At 40.0% G+C, this 24,032-nt stretch overlaps 1 protein-coding gene across 5 annotated transcripts in view; it reads left to right on the plus strand.

The window, feature by feature from the left end:
- TIAM2 (TIAM Rac1 associated GEF 2) overlaps nt 1-24,032 on the plus strand; it is a 138,027-nt gene that overhangs the window by 103,263 nt on the left and 10,732 nt on the right. For 2 of the 5 annotated variants that reach the window (XM_080585238.1, XM_080585239.1), the window contains 4 exons: nt 3,655-3,758; nt 21,611-21,790; nt 23,244-23,312; nt 23,688-23,813. In XM_080585238.1, coding sequence (XP_080441364.1) covers nt 3,655-3,758; nt 21,611-21,790; nt 23,244-23,312; nt 23,688-23,813 — 479 coding nt within the window. Of the gene's footprint in view, nt 1-3,495; nt 3,516-3,654; nt 3,759-4,144; nt 6,461-14,944; nt 15,424-21,610; nt 21,791-23,243; nt 23,313-23,687; nt 23,814-24,032 lie in introns of those variants that run through there. The other 3 variants (XM_080585242.1, XM_080585241.1, XM_080585240.1) reach the window with 3 other exon arrangements.

The following is a 24,032-nucleotide window of genomic DNA, read 5'->3' on the forward strand; positions in this document are numbered from 1 at the left end:
CAGAGGGGTGTGCATTCAGTATCATGTGCTGCAGTAGAGAAAAAATATTTTAAAAGATTTAAACCAAGTTATGTTTAACCCAGCATTATTAGTCCCTTTTTTCTTCCAGAAAGGTTTATCACAAATGTATCAGTAGGATAAATATAATGTACTGCTGTAATGGAGCTGTATAGGCAGACCTAGCCATGGCATACTTGCCACTACTATGCTGGACAGTCTCTCAGGCAATATAGTTCCAGCAAAGTAGTCCATGTTTTCTCTAACTAGTCAGTAAAGTAATTGTACTGAGGTAAGGAACGTCAGAGATGGTTAAGAGGAAGAAAAGAGTTGCCAGGAAATGCTGATTTGACCTTGCATTTGGATGTTTTTTAGGAATGTGAATCTACTGGCATACTCTACTGTGCAAATTTCCAGCAAAGATCCAGAATGTTATATACTGGAACAGTTTTCATACATGCACATCTGTAACATTTCTCTCAATTCCGTGCACACTCTCTATTGTTGTGTTACTAGTTTTGCCTGAGAGGATGATGGTTACCCGGCCTGTGAGGTAGCGCAACTTGAACATCTTTGTTACATGAATCCTGCAGTAGAGCTGTAAAAGTTTAAAGAAAATACAGTTTGTATGGTTACTCCTCTTGTTATTCCCCTTCCACTTAGTGCTACAAGTAGAGAGAATTTCAATATTAAACTTGCTATTGTGTTGTTTCCTTAGGCTTTGCATTTGAAATTATGCATTCTCTAAATCAGTGTTCATTTTTCTTCACCCCTTGACATTTTTTTTTTTAGCTATGCAGCTGATGTTGATGCTTCTCTGCTCTTTGGGAATAGTTCAATGGTGTGTAGGAGTAAATCCAGAGGAAGTCTGCTTCTATAGTAAAAGGAGGAAAGGGAGACAGGATATGGATGCTAAACTGATCAACAAGCCATGCTTCCTTCCTTCCCTCCCCATGTTAGTTTGGCAAAGAGCATGCAGTAGGATGTCCTTTCTCACCTTGGATCCTTTCCGTGTAACTTTTTTAGTTATTACTAAATAAAATTACATTTACTGTTGCTTACCTTAACTACAATCAGAAACACACAGTGTCAATAGCTAATGCTATAAAACTGGGCAAGACTATATAGGCCCACTTCTGACAGCTGTATAGGCTACAAAGAAGAAAAAAAATGGATAAGGGTGAGAAGAGGAAAAGCTAGATCATCTGGAAAAAAAGAAGTGGTACACTGTTTTGTTTGTCTGCCTTGGCTGTTGTTATTTCCAGTTTGTTCTGATCATGTTACCTACTAATTGTTTTACCTTTTTGTCCTCTTCCTATATTTATGCTTTTGCTTCATTGCTTATGTAGGTTAGTTTTACTTCCTGTTTTGTTAAGGTCTGATATGTTTGACGGTCACTTTGTAAAATCAGGGAAAGGTATCTCTCTAAGGAGAAAAACAGACAATCTCAGGTGCGTGCTGTTTGGAGGTAAGGGGAAGAGGTGCATTAAAACCCAGAAGGGAATTAAAAATAGCACAAATGGGAAATAAAGTCTATTCATGTTTTAGGGGTTGGCTTACTTTTTGTGAGCCCAGGAGCTGACAGTGGTTGAAGTCAGTAGGTGTTCATGTGGACCCATATTCAGAAGAGGAGCTCAATATGACTTTAAAAGTCCTTAGGGTAAAAGAAAATTATTCAGGCATGGTGGAGGAAGAAGGGTAGAGGAATAATAAAATAAACAGACAAGGTAGGCTCCTTGTTAAGTTCTTAATGGAGGTGGGTAGATGTTTGGTGGAGCTGTGTAAAATGTGTTATTTTTCTGCAAAGGTGGTAACTCTCAGGGTATCTGAGATACCAGGAGCTACACCTGATACCAGGAAGGAAAGGTGCAAAAGCTTGAGGAGAGAAGAGTGATGGGACAACTGGTCCTACACGGATAGGGAAATGACAGAGTAATCTAGTCTTTGGTACCTGGGTGGAAAGTGTCAACCTTGACACTAAGCTTGACATAGGCTCCTTAATAACATATGGAAAAATAAAGTTTCAAGATGACATCACGCTGAGTCATTTCCTCACAGTATCCTCAGGGAGAAAGCAACATTTGCATCTTTCTGGCTTTCTTATGAAGCATTTCTGCCATGTTTCGTCTTCCCAGGACAGCCCCCTGTGGGCTGCAAGGTGGTCTTTTGGGCCTAAAATTCCCACTTCTCTCTCCATTTCAGTCTGTGTCTGCGAATCCTCGCTGACAGAAGCTGCTTCCGCTCTGTGGGGACAGGACAGCAGCAAGTCCCTGCCCTCAGCCAGATTTGCAGAGTGAAGCCAGATTGCAGAGAGATCGCTGAGCTGACTGGGAAAGGGAGGTTTGGTCGGTAGCTCTCCATCAAAATGAGATGGTGCAGAGGATACAACAACAACTGCTTCATATTAAAAATGAAAATGGCAAAAAAAAAAAAAAAAAAAAAAAAAAAAAAGGCCTGCTTCAGGGTTTAAGCACCCAGGTGGAGAGGGACTGTTGTCCTTCACGATTTTATTATTGCAGTCTCTCATGATTCTACTGCAAGATGAGTGCTACTTGTTCCAATTATCGCCTCAGTTTCTGGAGTCAGTGATTAAATGCGAATCTCAGCTTTCACTTAAAAATAAATCTCCAGCATTTGTAGGTGTTAAGGAAAGTTTGAAAATGTGGTGTTAATTATGCCCTAGAGGCTTACAGGATAGAAGACAAAGTATCAAATTAAAACAACAACAACAACAACAAAAACCAAGCACCAAACCTTCATTTTATTACTATTTTGTAATATGAGGTTGCTAAAAATCTTCATTAGTGTTTTGTTATCTGCTTTATTATTTTAATGGCTTGGGTTGATAACACTGCAGATCAAAGATCAGAGGAATTTTACTTCAGTTCTTAGAGTTTTAATTAAAGATGTCTCTACAGATTTTAAGCAGCCAATTGAGGAAATGTAATGAGAAAAATTCCTTCTTTTATATGAATGTTCAGCATTGTTTGATAGATCTTGAGCTTACACAAATGTTATTGATAGCTACAGCCTGTCAATGGGGAGAGTAGGGCAGTGCCTCTTACTATTTTTTTTATTTCTTTTTTTTTTTTTGCATTGTACCAGGTGCTACGTATTTGGACTCAAAACTTAGTAAAATTGGTACACTGTTGGTAAGAGGAAGAGATTTTGTGATTTTGTCGGTATTATTTGCCTTGTTCCAAGGCAAAATTCTCTTTTCTTTTTAAATCTTTAAGGGATTCAGTACTAAGTCCTGTCAAATAGTATGCTCATCCAAGGAGAACTACTGAGTGCATTTAATTATCCTCATTGGTTGTCTCAGCACAGAGTGTGCTGATTATAGATAATGCTACCTTAGAAAGCATGCCGCTAGCAAGAACGTGAGGTTTATTTTTGTAGATCAGATACACTTATTGCTTCAGATGGTCTTAGAAGTCCAGCTTGTTGTTTTGAAAGCAGAGTTTGCAAGCAGAGTTTCTCTTGTTTTGACCTCTTGTGTTATTTTCCAGGTGATGGGGGTGAGTGGCAAATCTTGTATTCCTTCTGTCCCCCTATAGTAATTCTGCTAGACATTGAAAATATCTGCAGATAAAAGCAAATGCTTTTGCTGTTCCTCTCCTCTAACCTTCTAAATTATTTGTTTTCTCTCAAATGCAGATTTTAGTAATGTACCCGATGTCACATCCAGCTTGAAAAGGAGCAGTACTGATGGCACTCTGGACCAAGTGCCACACAGGGAGAAGACTGATCCACCTTTCAGGGTAAGAACATGGTTGATGTAACAATCCTTATAAACAAAAAGGCAGCGGTGTCTTACTGTTAATGCTCTGTGTTCTGGGGGGAAGAATGTAGTGTATGGTACTAATTTGGAAAAATTGAATGCCTATTAGTGTACTTAGTGTTTTGTTATCTTGAGGTCATGCTGACAGATCAGCATCTCAGGAATAGCTGCTGCATCTCCAAAAGCATTGTGATAGGGGCAAATAGCAAGTAGGTGGAAACTCATCAAATTTATCTTCATGTGTTGCTTGAACCCAGTTCTCCAGAGAACAGTGAAACTGCTATAGCTTTTTAACTAATCCAGTTCATGTAATACATACATATATAGGTATATATTATATATATATATATATATATTGCTGATGCTTTTAAGGCTTGTTGTTAAGATTGCAGTGAGCATAGCAACACTTCCTTAACATCAGTAATTTCAGACTGGACTACAAACTTTGAGGCACAGTTTTGGGGAGCCCAGTGACTCCTGCTGTCTAATTTGGGGAACCATTATGCACCTGCAGTTTCTGTTTAATACCAGCTAGAGTAATGGCTACTCAAACCTTCTCTCAGTCAGGGCTTTGGAGACTGAGGCAAGAACCCCCAGAATTAATGTGTCAACCTTTGAATACGTTGGTATTCAAAAAGTAGTTTTTTGTCCATTTTGCTCTGTGTCATTCAAACTGCAATCTGAGTCCAGCTCAAGTGCATATTCTTTTGAACCCTCCAGCTGCTAGCATGGGTAGTTTTCACGTCTGTGGCAATGATTTTACTAGTTACTGGCATTCTGACAGCAGAAGTGTTTTTGTTACTTCTGTTGATGAGTTGGTCGTATCTCAAATCAAATCTGTGAGAACACTTGCATTACACAATTACGTAACAAAAAAAAGAAAAAAGTTTATATAGTTCTGGAATATGTTATTGTTTTTTGCTAGGTTGAATGAAATTTTTAGATGGGAAAGCAGAGATAAGACAGAAAGGGTAGAAAGGTAAGGCAAACGTAAAATCTTGGAGGACTAAAATGAAGAAGATGCGTTGTGCTCCTAGCCATACCTTACTGAGAAGAACTGATCCTCTTTTACATTTAGCATTTTTTTGGTAATTATTTCAGTCCACTATAGGTGACTTTATGCAGTTTCCCCTGAGAGCAATTTGATTTGGGGCCTTTAGCTTATTTCCAGCTTCACAGGGGATTCCCACAAAGGTAATTTGTGTCTTGTGTTCCACCTTGGTTACACTTCTAAAACGTCTTTGCAACCAGTAAAGAATAAATCCTAGGAAGATTTTTCTCACCTTAGGCCCCATTACTCCTTTGGAAGTGGCAATGCAGATTTCTCTACTGTCCAGTTCTAGGATGTATGCTGTGTGTTACGGTTGGGGGTCAAGGCACCTGCCACCTGCTTTGTGAGAACCCAGCCGAGGTGACACCTAGGCTCAGGCAGTGTCTGGCCATGTGAGCCTGGTGCTTGGCAAGGTCCCTCCTGCAGCCCAGGTGCCTTGTGGTGCCCTCCTTCCCAGGGTGCACAAACAGGACCGGGCACCCGTCCTGCTGGAGGGGAGGAGGCTCTTGGGCTTAAACTTCACTTTAGGCAAGAACCAAAGGCTTTGCTTGTCAAAGTCACTCCTGATTGTCCGTGTCAAATACAGCAAATAGTAGGAAATTAGGGAGAGTTCATCAGATTTAAATGCACAGAGAACAATTCATTTAAGGCAGTTGTTGCTCTGAACATGCTAAATTTGTCTTGATGCTCTGAATTATGTGCTGCAGTTGTAGTTCAAAATGAAAGAGGGGAAAACAGACAGGTCTGCTCCCTGTCCTCTCTCCAGCTGAAGATCTGTCACATCTATCAGTATTAATGGCTTGTGCGCAGTATGTTGCAATAACTGCCCATACCATATTGCAAGTCTTGGGCTGGCGCGCGGGTCTGCTAGTGTCCTTTTGTTAAAAACTATCCAAAGCTGTCCTAGTTTTCTTGGTGGAAGGAGGAAGAAATGGCTTGGCAATCAAAGGCAGTCTGACTTGAACTGCAGCTGTAAACGAGTCTGTGACAGCTCTACAATTTCTGCAAATGGTTTGTAATTGATTGCCGCCTTTCTGTTGGAGGGTGCCTATTACTGTCAGAGCTTTTGTCTGACCCTTTTGATTTCTCCAATAGATGGAGAATTAAAAAAAAAAAAAAAAGCTCACAGTAAATTTAGGAAGCAGCGTATACTATATGTGCTTCAGTGATTGGGTATAAAAAGCATTAAAATGATTTCTGTTTTTATAGCTGTGATTTGGGACTGCTCACCAGATGAACAATAGCTATTGCTAATAAAAGGTAGTCTGCGGAAATCGTGCAGCCTCAGAAAGCACAGCATCTGGAATTTTTTTCCCCCTTTGCCTTCTGTTTCCTGCCTGTGCTAACTTGATCCATGCCTGTGGGAGACCAGTAGTGCAGACACCTCAGTGTTACGCAATGTTGCAGAAGTATGGGGGAGAGAAGATCTGTAGCCACAGCTTTGTGGAGAGGACGTTGGTGGCACTAGGAGGTTCTGAGCACAGCCTGGAACAACAGGCAGTTTGGGATTATTTCAGAGGAGAAGCAGCTAGACATGCTCATTTCCCAGTTGACAACAGCTGTAGATGTAATTACGTGGCTCTGAGGGAGCAGACTCCTTTGAAGTTTGTTTGATTTGTTCCCCATAAAATGTAAGTAAATAAAAAGCAATCTTAAAGCTTTCCATGTAATGGTTGCATGTTTGATTTCTGGATTTTAAGTTTCTCATTTGGAACATTTTTGTTCGGTTGATTTTCATTATTATTCTCTTCAAGGTTAGACTCAACTGAAAATGCAGGGAGGCATTTCGGAAGTAATTTCAAAGGAAAAAGTCTTTTGTTTCATGTGTACTACACTCAAACATGCGCTCATTCATTTTTTGTAGTCCAAGAAATGAATGAATTTTGTAGAGCCTTGTGTTTGTCTTTCATCTGAGTTAACTAATGAATTAGAAGGACAATAGAGGATTATTTTATTCTAGAAACCGAAACTGCTCCTTCAGTTATAAAGTATTATTAAAAACACATGCATGTCAAGAACATCCATTCCAGATGCTCATTAGTTTTGTCAGCTCTATATTCTCTGGGATGTCTCATTTATACCTTTAAAGAAAACTTGCTTTATATTTGTTTTCTCTTTCATTTACCAAGGATAGATGTTATACCCCTCACACATTTTGCTGCAGTACATTTACAAACTGTGTTAAAATACTGTTAATGTGGCAGTGGCAAGTCATCCCTGCAATTGTTGGTTCTGGAGTATGTAGGCGTCCTGTTGACAGAAGAATAGAGGACCTCAGAAAATCGGGGGATTCGGTACACCTGTCAGTGCAATTAGGTTTAGTTGTGTTTAATCATTTTGAGAACTAATTGTCAGTGCCCCTGGTGCTCTGCTAAATCCTAATATGTTGACAGTTGCCAAGAGTCAAGGTCTCTGTGTATCACAGTAGCATGAAACTGAATGCAGAATGCAACTTTTCCTTTAGTTACTTGTGATTTCTATTTGCAATCCATATCAGTTAGAAATCCTTTCTCTAGCCCATGGTTTCCTCTAAATTAACTTCAGTAGTCTTGTACTACTATGCTTAACTTTACTTTGTATTTGCAATATTTTGAGAATATCCCCTTATGAAAGGTAAGCATAGCTAAAAGATGAAATTTTACCATATATGTAACTCCTATCCTAAGGATAGGAGTTGAGACAACATGTTGCGATCTGATTCTCAGTTACTCTAAATCTTTTGCATATGATCAGAGACAACTATTTTCCAAATCAAAATAAATTTCAACAGAAGGAAAGACAGATCTTCATATAAATGCATCTGTGTGTGGGGGGGGGAAGATATATTTTCATTTCAAATATTTTACAGATCATAATAAAAAAAATGTAGAGTAAGCTATGCGAACATGTGAAATAACTATTACATTCTCAGTTATATCATAGAGTATAAGAAAGATGGATAACTTCACACTTAAGAAAAATAGCTAGTGTGATACTTTGTAATCAAGTTAAAAATAGTCAATGAATGCAAAATGGCTTTATGCTGGCATCTTCAAAAATTAACATTGCAGATGCAGAAATGAAAGCTAGTGTGATGAGAAACTTTGAATGTTAACAAGAATTTGCTTTCTACAGAATGGCCAACAGGTTTGATTTCATAATGTTTTTGAAGTGGTTCTGTATTTCTTTCAAGTAATGAAGAGATTTTGGGAATAAGTTGGGTATAGAGACTCTTACAAAATTGCCTTTGCTTCGCTGTGCAAACCAAAAGTAGAAAAAATATATTGTACAAACTTGTGCATTTCAGAATCTGCTTTTGGATGCTAGAGTTTTTTATGTAATGTCAAATAATCTTTTCAGTGCTTTTGAAGCTTGTGTTTTCTGTTTACTGCGATGCCAGTGTTGGACAGTCCCTCATTTGCCAGAAAGGAGCTCTGGCAGGTGTAGTGAGAAATTGATGTTTCAACTATGATGTTTCGACTATGAGGTTTTATTTCCAGACCATCTAAAAATAAGTGCAACTGAGCATTTGGATTGCGTGTCAGATGGTCCCTGAGTGGTCTAATTGGAGAGATTGAGACTGGGTCAGAAGGCAACACTTATCACAACAAGCTTCCCAAAACAGCGCTTCCAACAAAGTCAAATTGCAGCATGATTTCAAAAAGGACATATTTGTGTTACGTATTAGCTGATTTCACACAGCTATTTCTGTAATAAAAATCAGTGAGTATTGTAACAAGTTTGCTGCATATAGTGTTTTGGCCTCTAGTGTATACAGTGTAGCCATGTACTGGAGGGATGCTCTTCGTAAGCTTAAAAAAATAATGATTTCTTGTGAACCCATCTAAAACTAGTGTGGAAGACCCTTCATTAGAAGCAGCACTAAAGCCATCAACTTCTCGTGCAGAAAAGAGTAAAAATCCCCAGGTGTTCTATATGGTGTTCTAGGTTCAAACCTGAGTGTAAAAATGTGTATCCCATTGCTAGTCTGTCTGGACACCCATTTGTTAAAGAAAAGATGGTGGTTGGTTTGGTTTTGGGGGGAGGAAGGGGGCAATTGCAGCAGCTGTCACGGAATAATGGAAGCTAAAGCAGTTAGTAATCATTACTCATATAGTCCCATCTTAGCAGAAAATTAACATAATTGTTTAATGTTTATGGATGATTTGAATGACATTTCTTCTTCCAGAAGAAAGCAAGTGGATGCTAGAAATGATATATTCCTCTAATTTATTACCTAGAAAATATTGTACAAGCATGTGATCTGTAGCATATGTGCTGTTCAGGACACCATTATTCAAAACACACCCAACAGCCTTCTATAGGCACTGTCAGTAAATGTAATCCTATATGTTCAGTTGTGGTGGTTTGTTTATTTTGATCTGGTGATGATACTCATCCACTCTCAGAAATGATATAAGGATTATCAGTCTGAATTTGTATGTAAGCACTGGATGGTTGTTAATGGGTACATGTCAAGAAGGGTTTATTCTTCGCCACCAAAGTTAAACAATTTCCTGGTATGCTTTTGAGTGAGAAAGTTAAAGATTTACTAAAATATACCAAGTTGGAAGGAAGATTTGCAATAATATTTTGCATAAAACATCAAAACTGGAAAGTAAAAATTGTGTTTTGATTGCATTTAGGATAGGGTGACTGTGCATATATGTTCAGCATGGGTCTGGTGGTTTTCAGGGCCATATTTCTCTCCATTCACTATAGTGGCATCTGTTCTTGCTAGTCAGCTAGTGATCCCTACCCCCAAAGCATCCCCAAAGGAACATTAATGTTGAAATAAAACTGGGGGGAAACTAAATAAATAAGTGTGTGCAAGGAGTAATTTTGAGCAAAAACAAAAAAATCTTGAAAGGTGAATATTATTAATCAAATAAACACCAATTGTTAAGTTGAAAGAAAGAGAAGTAGAAATGACCAGAAGCTCAACTGGGGACCCTCTGGGAAAAGTAAAACAAGAGGAGTTAAAAACTACCGGTACGCCCATGTGGTCCCAAACCTATTTTATGCATGGAGGCAATTACAGTTAAATGATGTTCATGGTGATAGCTTCTCATTAGCTCTATTTTGCAGTACCCAGGCAGTTCCTGCTTGCACAGCATGTCCTTAATTGCAAGAGAACTGTCTGCCTGAAGGTCTACTCAACATCCATAGGACATTAAGAATTTTTCCCTAATTTCCATCATGAGAACTTCTCTTCAGCAGTTGACGAGATCCAAAAGCTTGGGGAGTAGTCCGCAATTAGCATTCCTTCTTCTGTTCTTTGTAGGAAAGGGATTTAACAATGATAAACGTAGTGCTCTCGAAATCGTGTATACACCTCTTCAATCCCAGTGTCATTTCTTTCCAGATGTGAGATGCATTTAGGGAGTCTGGGAGCTAACATGGGAAAAAAGCATGTTCCTCAGCAGTGGTTTTCCTTGATTCATTTCTGCCTGGAGGGGACAGTTCTGTACTGAAAGCACAACAGAGGCCGTGGGGAGCTCTGTTAATTATTGCACTTCCCTTGCAGACAGCTCAGCCTGCAGTGAGCCCAACTAGAGGGGCTGGCTCCAGCAGTGTCGAGCCAAAGCCCTGCTGTCATCGTGCACCCTTTTCAGGAGGGTATCAGTGACATGAGTTTTCACTCATGGCCTGTTGGAAGTCTGTAAGCGTTTTGCTAATAACTTTAGGTTTCAGTACTTTATTCCATTCCCTGGAGAAAGCACCAAAAGTGATGCACTAGGTTACAGAAGGCTTAAACTTACCAGTGAGTGCTTGCTTCTAACCCCAGTCCTGGATTTCACTTTGTTGCCTTTGTCAAGCAGTTCTTCATATGCAGCAGAGCTATCCTATGGATAACCTAAAATTCGAATACAAGTTGCCTGTCTTGACTAACGTAATGGGGAGCCTTGAAGACATAAAGCTTTAAGCATGAAATGTCCTATATCTAGAGTGAGCCTGTAACCAGACACTAACTCAAGCTCTAGATGGAGAGCTGCATATGTGCTTACTGGTGGGGAGGCACAAGAATGGCAAGAAACAAAAGCAAAAGGAGCTTGTGCAGTTCTTGCATGCAGACAGAGGCGTGAACTTGTGTTGTGCTTTGTGCTGTTACATTGCCTTGCTGGAGCTTGGAGAGGAGGTGGTGGTTGTTTTTCCTCTGACTGAAGGAAATGCCCTCCCAAAAGTACGGTGACAGTTTTCAGTGTAAACTGTGTAGATGGTTTTGGTCAGGTGAAGAAACTCTGTTGATGCTTGCAAATGTAAGAAGCCAGTGAGAGACAAGTTATAGTGCAGCTTGTCTTCCTGGTCTTCTGGGAAAAAAACCTGGGGCTGCAGGTAAAAAGAGAAGCATGTGAGAACAATGTTGGTTCATTGGCACAAAATATGGTTGGCAACGTCACTGGAGATGCTTTTGATTTGACTGATGAAGGACAGGAATCTTCATTAGCATCCACCACCCTGGGCCTCCAAAGGCAACCTTGGTCACCTGCAGTACAGGACAGGATGGCTGCATTTCGCTTTGAAATGGAAGGCAGAGATACCTAGTCATGATGCTGACAGACTTGGGGAAGTGGGAAAGCTCTCTGCCAGCTGTAGATTTATGTGTTTTTTGTTTGTTTGCCTTTTTTTTAAAGACTGAGATACTGTTCCATTACAGTGCTGACAATAACATATGTTTTCCCCCTTGCCACGGAGAACCATTTAAGCATGATTTTAGTGCATACTGAGGTATGTGATGTGCCCAGCATTTATCCACAGGACACAAAGTCACTTCAAAGTTGCACACAGTGTCGCACACAATGCATCACACACAGGGCACAAAGTCGCAGTACAGGATTTCAGACAACTACTGCATCCTGGGTACCCTTGTGCACTTTCGTTAGGCTTTGATTCCTATTTTCTTCTGTCAGGAACTTGTAGAGCCAAAGGTAGATCTGAAAAGCCCAAACTGAAAAAATCCAGTACCTGCAGGAGATTCTGCAAAAACAAAAAGATACCTGAAAGGAAGGAAGAGGGGGGAGAATTAAGAAATTATGGGATCGGTTGAGTCAGATACTCAGGGAGCTGCCAACAGATTTTCATGTTTCATTACCTGCTGTCCGTAGCGCTTGTGTGCCTGTCTCTGCTTGTCAGCATACTGTGGGCACATCTAGACCTTCATTCACATTCTGATTAATTATTTCCTTCTGAGACAGCCGAATCCCCCTGTAGTGCCCAAGCAAAAGCCCACTGAAACCAGGGAAAGGGTTGGTGTGGAGTTGAGGGGTCTGCCTCTGTCTTTACAGTGGGATTATTGCATCTTTTAACATCTGAGATTCAATATGCCCGAAAAGGTAAGGGTTGCCTTCTCTGACTCTACAGAAGGCACTTTGCGGAAATATGTTGTGAAAGATGAATGCAACTGCAAAGATAATGTCTTAATGGTTGCCATAGTTTCTAATTCGGCACTCAAAAAAAAGTTTTTGTATTCAGCACAAAACACTTTGGGTGAAAATGTTAAAAACAGTATTTAAGATGCTTGAAATTAAAAATTAAATCAGAATTCATTTTAAACATTTGGAACATTAACTATTTTTTAAGCACTGGAATTAAAGCAAGTGTCTTCATTTTGGTCAATTATGCTTTGAAAATACGTTTTAAAGACATTTTAAAGCATGTTATTAGCATAATAAGAATGACAAAAATACTGAGAAAAATCATCCACCCACATTTATAAGAAGTGAAAAACAAAGTCCTTCTAGATCACTTTAGAGATCTAGAGACCCGCTGAATTAAGCATGAGCTTAGAGATTGCAATGCTTTGAGACTACTAACATGACAGAGCTCCTGTTTAGTCCAAGACACTTATGTATGTATTGTACATATACATATACAAAATATATGTTGCGTATACCAGTTATTTTTCTGCTTCACCAGTGGTCCTGAGCAATGTTAAAAGTTAGCCCACAAGTGCTCAGAGTTGTCCCAGAGGCAAGCCGCTGTTTCCTTTAATTCAAAGTGGATAGAGACAGAGCAAAATTAGCCTTTTACCTTCATGGATTAAGGGCAAAAGCAGGATGGGAAACGAACTCTGTGCAGCTAAGTGCACCTAGATGCACCGGGACAATAGAGGGAAGCCTGCATTGCGAAGGAGGTTACTGTTATGGTAACTATCAAGCCTGGTGCCGCTGAAATGGAAAGATGAAAAACAGATGTCTGTAAAGGGAAAGAGTGTTACTCAAAGCACACAGGAACAAACAATGAGACTGTGTCGTTTTTCCAGTCATCTTAAAAGTATTTCAAGGTGATTGATTATTTTGTGTGTAAATTTTACTTAGGAGGCATATACCTAAAGAGGGATTGAATGTTTGTTTGATGTTTCTGGAGAAGAAGAAATGCTAAAGAAAAGGCTTTTTCATTCATTTGATATTTGATTTGTTTTAGTTTGCGTTTTTTACCTTTTGATTTATCCCAGTCCCTCAATAGGAGTTGGAAATATTACTAAAACATTGTGGGTTTTTTTCCGAATGAACACACATTAAAAAAAATCTGTTAATTGGTAACATCTTTTAGCTGGCATATGGCTAGCTAATAACTCAGGCTTAATTAGCAAATCTGGGGAAGAATAACTTCCTAATATGGAATTAAAAAGACCTGTCCTGTTTTTTGCCTTTTTTTTTTTTTTTTTTTTAAATCAAGATTGACGATATCGCTTGGACCTGAAATTTGGCAGCCTTTTTTTTTTTTTCCGGTCCCAGTGGATGCACTGTGTTTTTAACATATATCTGTTACAAAAACAGAGCTTGAAATTGCCAGAACTCATGCTGATTTTAAAAACAAAGCTGAAACAATGCCTTTCCTGACAGTATAGATAAACTCTTGATAAATGTTGACCTGACATCTGTCACTGATTGTTTCAGTGCCATATGTGGTACTGTAAACATTTGGTTTCAGAAAACTCGTGATATATTTTTTTCCTTTTTTTCATTCTTGAACTTGATCAGTGGATCCCTAGTATCTGTGGACTACTGCAGAAGCAACCACGAATGATGGATAAGAAAAGTAATATGTACATGCTACACGGTGGTCCATGTAATTGGATTTTTATACCAGGCTGTGTATCCTGAAAAATCTGACTCCTTTGAGACCATTCCTTCAGTTTTCTGTTGCACAGTCGTCTTGCCCAGTAAATCTGATATCTGTCTGCAAAATAGCCCAGTCCTTAAAAAACATCAGCTAAATGAACGGTTCCTACTCCTTTGATGTGTTCTGTGTGCTTTATCAGCAGCATGTTGTTTCAGGGAGCCAGCATCCTTGTTCTTCTGATAGTGTGCTGCCCGGCTGCTGAGGTTTATGGTTTGGCAAATGCTGAGCTGTCAAGTTGTGCTAACGGTTTGGAAAGAGATGGATGTAAGTTTAATTGCAGTAATTAAAGGAGAAGGCTATGTTATTCCCTTGCTTGTAGAGAGGTGGATATCCTTGAAACCTGTGAAGTAGCACACTCATAACCAAGGATATATGCGCCCAGGCTTAGTGTGTCATCTGGATGCAAGAAAAAGGGTTGTGAGAGAGCAAAGAGGTGGTTGGCAAGGGCAGTGCTGAATGAAGCCTTATATCTTAGCATCCTGGCACCCTAGCAGTGCTGTAATAGAGAGAACATGGGAGTTACTGTGTTTTATTATGCCACTGGTATAGTTCTCCTTTTATTAATGAATTGCTTGTCAGTCTTGTAACTCTTCAGCTCCATGGTGTAATGTCCTATAATGTTACATTTAAAGTTGCATTGTGCTTAGAATAGTCTGTGGACTTGATTGTTTTGTGTAAATATATCAACATGGGTACTTTTACTTTCAAGCCTGAATTTATTACTGAGCACAGTTTACATTTCTTTTTATTGGTGTAATTACTATGAGAAAGTTCAAACAAAGGACAAGCACAATTATGTGAACAAATCTTGCAGAGAGCTGCCTATTTGTTTCTCATTTTATCGTTGTAAGTTAATTTGTATGCCACACCATTTAGTGGCATATACCCTTGACAGAGCATCAGTACCATTGATAATTCACACTGACCTTCAGGGCAGTCAGCACCCTCTAGATATTTTTAGGTATTTGGCTAATTTTCTCAAAGCACCTGATGTTTTGTTTATGCAGTAAATTTCACAGGCAGAGAGGCAGGTACATTTCTGGGGAGATAAAACCCACATTCCCTTGCTATAACTGCACTTTGTCCAGCATTTGCTACATCAGGCAATGTATAAAAAATCTTCTCATCTGGCAGGTTTTCACTGTGTTTGTAGTAATAACGGGAGGCATGGCAGTTTCTTGTGTCCCATTTAAACTGGGACGTTGACAGTGTTTTGTTAATCTGCTGCACAAAAGGAAAAACTTGTGCACTGTGTTTGCATGTGCTGGCACGCTGTGGCTGAGCACAGAGAGAAGGTGTGCTCGTGGGAGACCGAAGCGTCCCTGCCTTCCTTTAGAAGGGCCCTTTCCTTTGGCAAACTTTGTATTCACGAGCCACAATGCCCGCCTTCAGGAGGAGTAAAACCAGAGCGAAGAGTTTAGCGTTGGCTCGCAAAACCCAGCAGCAGGCAGCAGCAGCTTACGGCTCCCTGCACAGGATGTTTTCTATGGTGAGTTCATCAGCGGCGGCTGGGAGGGCTGGGGTGGGGGACCGGGCTGCACGCCCCTGCCAGGGTCTCTGTGCTTGGTGAATAGCAGCTCCGATAATCAGGGAGTGGATGCTGGTAACGTGCACTTGGTGGGTGAGTTTATATCAGTGTGCTGCACTGGAAAAGGTTTGGGCTTTCTGAATTTTTGAGGGGGGGGGGGTGTTGGTTGGTTGTGTATGCTGCTTGCTGCTGAGCTCCAGCAAATGGTTATTTCTTGTGCCCGTCAGAGAAAGGGCTAAGTGACGATCCGGATTTTGACAAGAGGTGGGATGGTTTTAACATGATTCTTCAGCAAAATTTGGAAATGTCCGCAGCATTAATTTTGACCAGTTTTAACCACTTCCCTGGTTTTTGACAAGTAGTTTGGGATTGTAGAAAAAACATGGAAAAATTAAGAACTCCAATCAAGGAATGTCTGGGAAATACAAGAAGACAGTAAATATATTACACAGATGGTAGAAAAATACACGAGCCTTCTGTATTAAAGATTGGCAGCATCAGGATAAGGACCTGGGAAAGGGGAGAGACAATACTTTCACAGGGTCGGGGTTTGGGAAAGTCTGCATTTTGTGCTTTGATGTTACCTGACGAGAGTCTCCGTCCTTGTTGTGACTTGGGCCGTCAGGGTTCCTCTCTCTTTGCCTTTTTTTTATGCTCTTTTCCCTTGTCTTTACCTTTTGTGTGGTCAGGGTTTAACCTTGTGCGATGGAAATGATTTCTGGTTTGCATTTACCTTTGATATGCCTTGGATCCGATGACTTCAGTGAGTGATTTCCAGAGAAGCTGAGCACAGCATCTGCGAGCTCAGCAGGAGCTGCTGCTCTTTGGGGCCTGGTTGCCGCAAGCTCTTGGGCCCAGACCCCATCTCACAGACTCGGCTTACAAACGCGTGTAACTCGCGTTTCCACTGAACACCAAAGTCACCCGAGGTTCATTCTGTGTAGCCAAGGAGAATGATGGGCAAGGGAGGGCGCAGGTTTCCCACCACACAATTCATGTTATTGTACCTTAGGCATCGAGTCAGATGAATTGTGTCTTAGTTGGCTTGCACAGCCCTGCATTCGGCCTTCTTTCAGGCCTTGCCCTCTGCTGTCAAGAAGGAGTTAGGGGAGCAGCAAGCCCTCTTCTTACTGCACTTTTGATTTCTGCATAAGTTTGGCGATACCTTCGTGCATTACCAGCAAAGGATAACTTTGCTAATGTAAATCTCACTGAAACTGGGAAGTTCTGACTGAAAGACATTATTTCTCCTTGACTATTTCCCTTTAGCAATTTGTAAAGTGTTCTAAATAAAAGGCAGGCAAGAAAAACAGCTAAACAGAAAAGACCCCCAGAATTTCAGCAGTGTCGGTCAGGAACAGTTTCATCTTCTAAGTGGCCTTGAAGTTGTGGAAAAAAAAAAGAAAGACCAAACGAGAAGTTGTGATGAGTGAATCTACTATTTTAACTTCTATTGCCCAAAGCTGAGCAGCAGCCTTGCCCAGAAACCCATGGTGAAAATCCCACAAGGCTTTTTTCAGTAAAAGTGTGCTGAATTTTTTCAGTCTTAATAAACAGTTTAGAGGAGTGTCTGTACTGTATTGGTGTCCAACATGTGTCTGCTTTCTTCAGCAGTCTTGGGGATCTAAGACTTTCCAGCCTTTTGCATTACTTGGTTACAAAGTATTTGCCAGACTGAGGGTGACAGAGAAGTCTGTACAGTGGTAGACACACAAAACGTGATGGCTGCTAGGCCTGCCTTTGTTCTGGAGAGAAATGTCTTCTGATACAGAAGGAACATGATGGACACCTCCAAAAGCTTTCCTTCTTCACAATGAGGGGTGTAAAAATGTCTCTGGCCAGTTGTTCTTTCTGAAAATCCCATGTAATTGTGTTTCTTCTGCTGACTGGTGCTTCCAGTCTTACTTCCTGGAAAAATATACACCAGACAGCTCTGGGCTGTAAGCTGCTCATTTTTAAAGGATAGAAGACTAATCTGTTTCAGCAGCTTGCTTTCAGAGCATATGCTTCCTCTTTAGATAAAGAATTCAAAGGGTTAGTGATCTGCACATTGGCGTGGTCAGTGTCCTCCACAAGGGTACAGGAATCTGGAAACTTGTCAAAGGACATGCTCCATTGTAACCTTCCCAAGAAATCTTCCTCAGCCTGAAGAATTTTGTAAGCCTATTCAATATTTCCCTTTCCATCACTTTAAAAAAAAACAACACACAAAACACCACCACTACCAACAACAACAAAAAAAACCCACACCAAACCCTACTGACAGAGTACATGAGGTGTATAAATGAGAGTAGAATAAACAGCAATGAGCAGAGACACTGTAACACTAATTGACCTTGTGCAGCATTTTTTCTCAATCACTATCATTCAGTAGAAAGTCATGGGGTAGCCATGAAATTGTTGTGCTAATGCTTAACCACTGCTGATTAATGTCTTCTGCACTCTCACCAATTAATTTTATGGAGATTTTTAATTCTGGTGGGGATAGCATAGCCACAGATGATGATATGCTTGTCTGCAAGGAGCAAAGAAAATCTGTAAGACATTCCTTGTAAGAGTGTCTTTTGTTCACTTTGAAGGAATAATCTCTAATATTTCTTCTCATGAACATTATAGAAAATGGGGCATGCTTCATTTTACAAGCTGAGCACCACTGTAGTGGTTGACAGCTATGGGTCAAGCTGACAATTATGTGGACTGGAACTTTCCCTGCTAAGTTTGCTGTGAACAATTCTCATTTATAAGGAATACTCCATGCAAAAGGATGTGGGACCTAATTATGAGTCATAAACATGCAGGGATGAAAAGAAAGTTTCTCAAGGCTGTTTCTACATATCTTTCCATTTTTTAGAGGCTGAGAGTTTATGGGACAAGAAGCTTCCTCCCTTGACTGCTGAGTCTGGTAGAAGGGTTTACACAGCTTTGTTGGAAAATCTGTGAAAGCAGCCAATAAAGTGGAGAAGTGCTGCTTAACTTGATTCTGGAATGCAAGTGCTTGCTTTTCTACAAACCTTGCATAACCTCCCATTCTCTTTCCCAACTTTGCCATTCAAATCTAACACTACTAGTCTGAGTTTTTGGATCTTTAGCCTTAGCTGTCTGCTGTCCAGAGCCAAAGATAAGCCGAAGCTGCTTTGCAGTTTCCTACAGCTGTTGCTGAAAGTGGCGTACATGAGCTCAAGTGATGGATTATGGGGAAGGTTTGTTGCTTCCACTGTATGCTCTTTGACTCTTCTCTATACCGAGCTGCATTGCAGCCTTGGCCACAGTCAGTCACCTGGGCTTTTCTATCCACCAACTAACATAATTTTATTCTGATGGGCTGCATGCTATAAAGTTTGGCATAGAACATTTTTTACTAACGACTCACAGTCGTGGCCTTGTGCAAATAAAAGAAACTGTGTGCTTGAGGACTTTACCAGACGTATTTGAGAGTCAAATTGCCAGTGTTAGGTGCTGCAATGCCATTTTCAGAGCAAATTCAGGGTTAATTCCCACCTTAACTCAAGGATGCAGTGTCAGCTTGGGGCTCCACTTGAGGCTTCCTGGTTCAAGGGCACTGGACTGCTAAACTCTGCTTTGACACCCAAAAAGCCAAGGTAGCTTTGAAATTCCACTTGCAAGCAGTAACAGGGCAGAGCCTGGGCCTTTCCTGCCCACCCACCTGCTATAAAAGATGTGTTCTTAGGGGTTGTCGTTAGAGCCCTCCTAGAAAGATGTTTTAAAGAGCAGGACATTGTTTGGTGTGGGAGGTGGAAACCAGCATCCAGAGCTGCATAAAAGGATAGGGATCCCAACCCAGGTGGTAGGGAGTTTTGGAAAGAAACAGGGAGCAAGAGTTATTTTTATTCCTTTCCATTTGTTCATCATTATGAAGTTCCCCTTGAATACTGTGCTTTTGGTCCAGAATCCAATGTACACCTTGTGGCTTCACTGGCAACATGTATTCTTACATCTTGTATGGTTCTTGCGATGTGTAGGAGTGGATGTGCAATAACTTACGTATGTGTGTAGCTTCTGATTGAGTAGCCTTTCATGATTCTTGGTGGCAGATGCAGCTCCAGCCCAAAACCCGAGGGTATGGAGGACATGTAGCATGTTCTCCAGCATCTGCCTTTCCTACCCCTTCGTGCTGTGGTGATTGAGGAGGAATAGAGAACTTTGTACTCCTCCTGGTAAAACTATGCATGATGATGATGATGTTTATGACTGGCTTTCAGTAGGCCGTCTCATGTCCTTGATCTAGTACCCTTGATCGGGCATCATGTTGATGTAAATCAGGCTGCCCACACACACCTTGAGCTGTAGACAGCGTAAAACCTGAGTCATTCAGATACAAACGCAGAACTTTGACATAAAAAACAACGAAAACAAAACTCAAGTACTTTAGAGCTATTTAGAAGTTGTTTTAAAATCCCCCCCCCGCCATTTGCTAAACGAATTCATGATTTATTTCCAAAACACTAAATATTTTAAGTAGCACAAAAGTGGATTTTTTTTTTCTTTTTTCTTTTAACATACTCCATCAGTGTGTATCCGTAACTCCAACAAACACCATTCAGTTCACATTTCATTTTGTCAGGTCCTAATAAATGCTGTAAATACAGTATATATCTGAATTTCAGAGTCCTGAAAGCTGTCATTAGATAGGATTGTGGAGGATGGTTTCACATCTTAGTGATGGAAGTAACAACTTTTTTTTAGAGGTGGTGGCATTGCTCAAAACTGGAGGCTGGGAAGCTCTGGAGTGATACGGACTACGTGGCAAGTTTTTGACATTTTAACATTTATTTCCAACAGAGAGGTGTGAGGGATGTATCTGTTTTTTTCACATGAATGGCTGAGATTTAATATTGCTAGTACATTTAGCCTCCACCTTACAGAGGGTTTAGTATAGCTCAGTTCCATTTCAGAATAACTTCTGCATTTGCTCATTTGATGACACAGGATGTTGGTGAACTTCGCAGTTCCACCTAATCAGTGGTGAATCAGGAGATCCAAAAAGGGCCAATTGAAACAGCTTTCACACAAAATTAGTACAGATCAAGACAGTTCTGAAATGCACTCATGCCCTGATTTCTTCAATGAAACAAGATTTCCACTTGAAATAAGGCAGCATTCATGTAGTCCTCATTTGAGTGCATTCACTAAATAGGAAATAATCAGTGGCACAGCATGTGCAACTGTCCAGTATCTCGGAGAGAGTGCGTAAGACAGAAGCACTTAAGAAAAATTGTTTCATGTAGTATAAAGAGGTGGATACCAACAGTTGCTAAGGTAGAACTGGGTAATGGTAGCAATATTCCAGGAAAATGTTAGCAATATTCAGGAAAATGTTATATATGAAAGAGAACAGTGGAATGATTTTCAATCTAAGCATTATTGCCTGAAAAAGCTGCTCTCAGGTACTAGTGGTGGTCGTGCAAAAGCAAACTACACAACCATTTCATAGTGTCAGAAAATCTCTTTTTCCTCCATCTTTGCTTTATAAGATTAACTGTTGCTGTTCCGACTCCAACTTGTCTTGAAATATTGCGTTTTTTCCCCCATATTTATCATTCTTCTAAAAAACTTCAAAAATTTGGGTTTCCATTTCTCATTTTTGAAAGCAAAATAAACATCTTTTGACAATCCAGGCCTTTTGAACAAAAAACCACACACACACACCAACCTCCCTAACGCTCCCCCAGGTCAACCAGCAACAAAGTCACACATCACAATACAGGTAGCAGACAACAAATACAAGTTATTCTGGATGCTTAAAAGATCTTTATCTACCAATTCCTTCTATTTTGAAGTAGTGATTGTTGCAAGAGAGGTGGAAAATACTGTGATGCTATTGTCAAAAGAATCAAATCATGATATATCTGAATGCTCTCCCATCTTTTGCATCTCACAAGCTTGTATGTAAAGACTCTAAATTCTTTGCACTGCAAAAGCGCTAGAAAGTTTTTATTTAATTTTACTGTTATGATCTAGATCTGTTACAAATTCAAGCTGTTCAAAGCTATCAGGATATGCATTTGACAAAAATCAGCACATGCTCTGGAGCCTGAATTTGGAACAAGAGCAAAATTTGAGGAATTTAAAAATAATTATAGTACAGTTTGTATTCTAAAACATCAGTGCTTGTCTCTTCATTTATCAGAGCGCAGAACAGATCAGCGCGTTGTGCCGAAACTTCCAAGAAGTCCAAGCGAGCAGTATGGAAGGACAGAAGGATAACCAGGATCCACCTCCACGACCACTGGCTCGCCACCTTTCTGATGCAGAGAGATTGAGGAAAGTCATCCAGGAACTTATGGACACTGAGAAATCCTATGTCAAGGTAATAAATAAAGAGAAAGCCTGGCTAGCTACACCCTTCTTTTTGAGGCTGGCCATAACTTATAGATGCAAGGGTCATAACATACAGAGTCTGCTTACTTAAATTGTTCCTGTTGTTTTAATAAGCTGTTATAGAGGCTGTATTTTAGTCAATTTGTATTTATATTGGAAAGTGGTAATTTGTAGGGAGTAGTTATCTGCAGTACTTGAACACTGGAGTCTTCCAGGGGATTTTTCCATAGTTTTCAAAATGAAAATAAGTCCTGGTAGAACAGAACAGTCTCCTACAAATTATTAAAAAAAGTGTAACTGTGGAAAATAGTGCTTAATTATTTTTGAATCAGCAAAGCTAGAAGACACAGCTCCAGTTGCTTGTAACATCATAGATTTTATGTCTCCTTTGACTGATAAGCCCATAATTTGTTAGATATGTCTCTTCTTCTTATAAATTCAAAATTCATGTGGCTGAATGCCAAAAGAAATGTGATAGGCTTGATATCATTGACCTTCAGCAAGGAGGAATCATTTACCTGATCTCAAAAAACATACTTAGCGATATCTGCACTTGCTGCAGTTATGTGTATGGAAAACAAGAGAAAACACTTTTAGGCTGTTGTTTTTAGAGTATCTACCCACACACTAATACAACCATATGCCGTAAAGCTTGAGGAAACTTTACTGAACATGATCCCCTGTGTATGTCCAGCTGGTGTTTCTGATAGAGAAATCACTTGAACAAAGGAGGCATGACCATGGAGGTCACTGAAATGTGCAGTAGTACCAGGCAAAATCCTAGCAGGTTGTAAATGCTCATTATGGGGTTCTCAAAGAGATGCCCGTTATTCCTTCTCCATAAGAATTTCTGCCGTTTCTTTTCTCAGGGTCACAGAGCCCTGCAGTGTGGGCCCCAACCTTGCCGCCATGCTTTGGTGTGGGATAGTAAGTCTTCAAAAGTGGCACCAATTCTTTGAAGAAGTGACTGAAACAGCCCCTAATTATGCCTCCCTGACAATATAACCGAATGCTTTAATACCTGTAGGATTTTAAAACGTTGTATGTCCTTACAAATATTAGCGCTGCTGTTTAAATGAGTGGCTATTTATATGGTTTATCTAACATGCATGATTAAAACATTGATGCTGTTCACATCCACAGACCTTTGTACTCTTTAGAAAGCCATCATCTGTAACATTTTCTCCTCATGCTATACTAAAACATAATTTGTTATAATCAGTCTGTAAAGCCTTAAGGATGAAACACAAACATTACACTGAAATCAATTTGCTTTTAATTTAGCAATCACTTTAGTGCTAACAACACACAGGTGACTTTGTTACAGAAAAGGAATTTTATCTCTAGCTTACTCCTGAAAATTACCTGTAATCCCACAGTTGTCATATAAAGAGCAATTTCAAACTGTTACATAAAAAGTGAATAAATTCTGTTTCTTGCAGGACTTAAGCTGCCTCTTTGAGCTATACCTGGAGCCTCTTCAAAATGAAACCTTCCTTACCCAAGATGAGGTGAGGGAATAACCGAGAGATATTCTTTTCATTCTTTTATGGGTTAAGACCTTGGCATTTGGGTTTTTCATTGCTGAGAGCACAAGAGAAAAGGAAAACAAAGAACATAACAATAGGAATTACACCAGTCAGTGCCTTTCTGTTTGGTGCATGCGTCACTCCTTTTTTTAAATGGTAATTGTTCTGACTTAACTGCTAAGAAACCTTTAGGGTTTTGTAACAGCTTTTTTATAAAACCCATTCAATAGGTATTAATGAAGATGTTACTGGCCTTCGTGACCTCTTTGTGTGTCGTGTCTCCTTAGCGGACTGTTTTCTCAAGACCACAGTTAGATGTATGCAGTGCTGTACTTCATAGCCTGATGTTTTTCACAGATGGAGTCGTTGTTCGGCAGCCTGCCAGAAATGCTGGATTTTCAGAAGGTGTTTCTGGAGACCCTTGAAGATGGAATATCTTCTTCCTCAGATTTTAATACACTGGAAACACCATCCCAGTTCCGGGTAAATATTTGGTCATTAAATACCTCTCAATGTGCCTGGAAATGTTTGTGGAAATCCAGCTTTAAAACTCTGTTTCATATGGTTGCTTTTATGTTTGAAGCATTACTTTGGATTACAGACACCTATTCAGCAGTGAAAGATAAGTGCTATTTTCCATGGTTTTATCTTCCTTTTTCCCTTGGCAGAGGATGTAAAATGGGAGATGCAGAGTAGTCATAC

The sequence above is a fragment of the Anser brachyrhynchus genome (assembly GCF_964034855.1).
Source record: "Anser brachyrhynchus genome assembly, chromosome: 3".
Lineage (NCBI taxonomy): Eukaryota > Metazoa > Chordata > Aves > Anseriformes > Anatidae > Anser > Anser brachyrhynchus.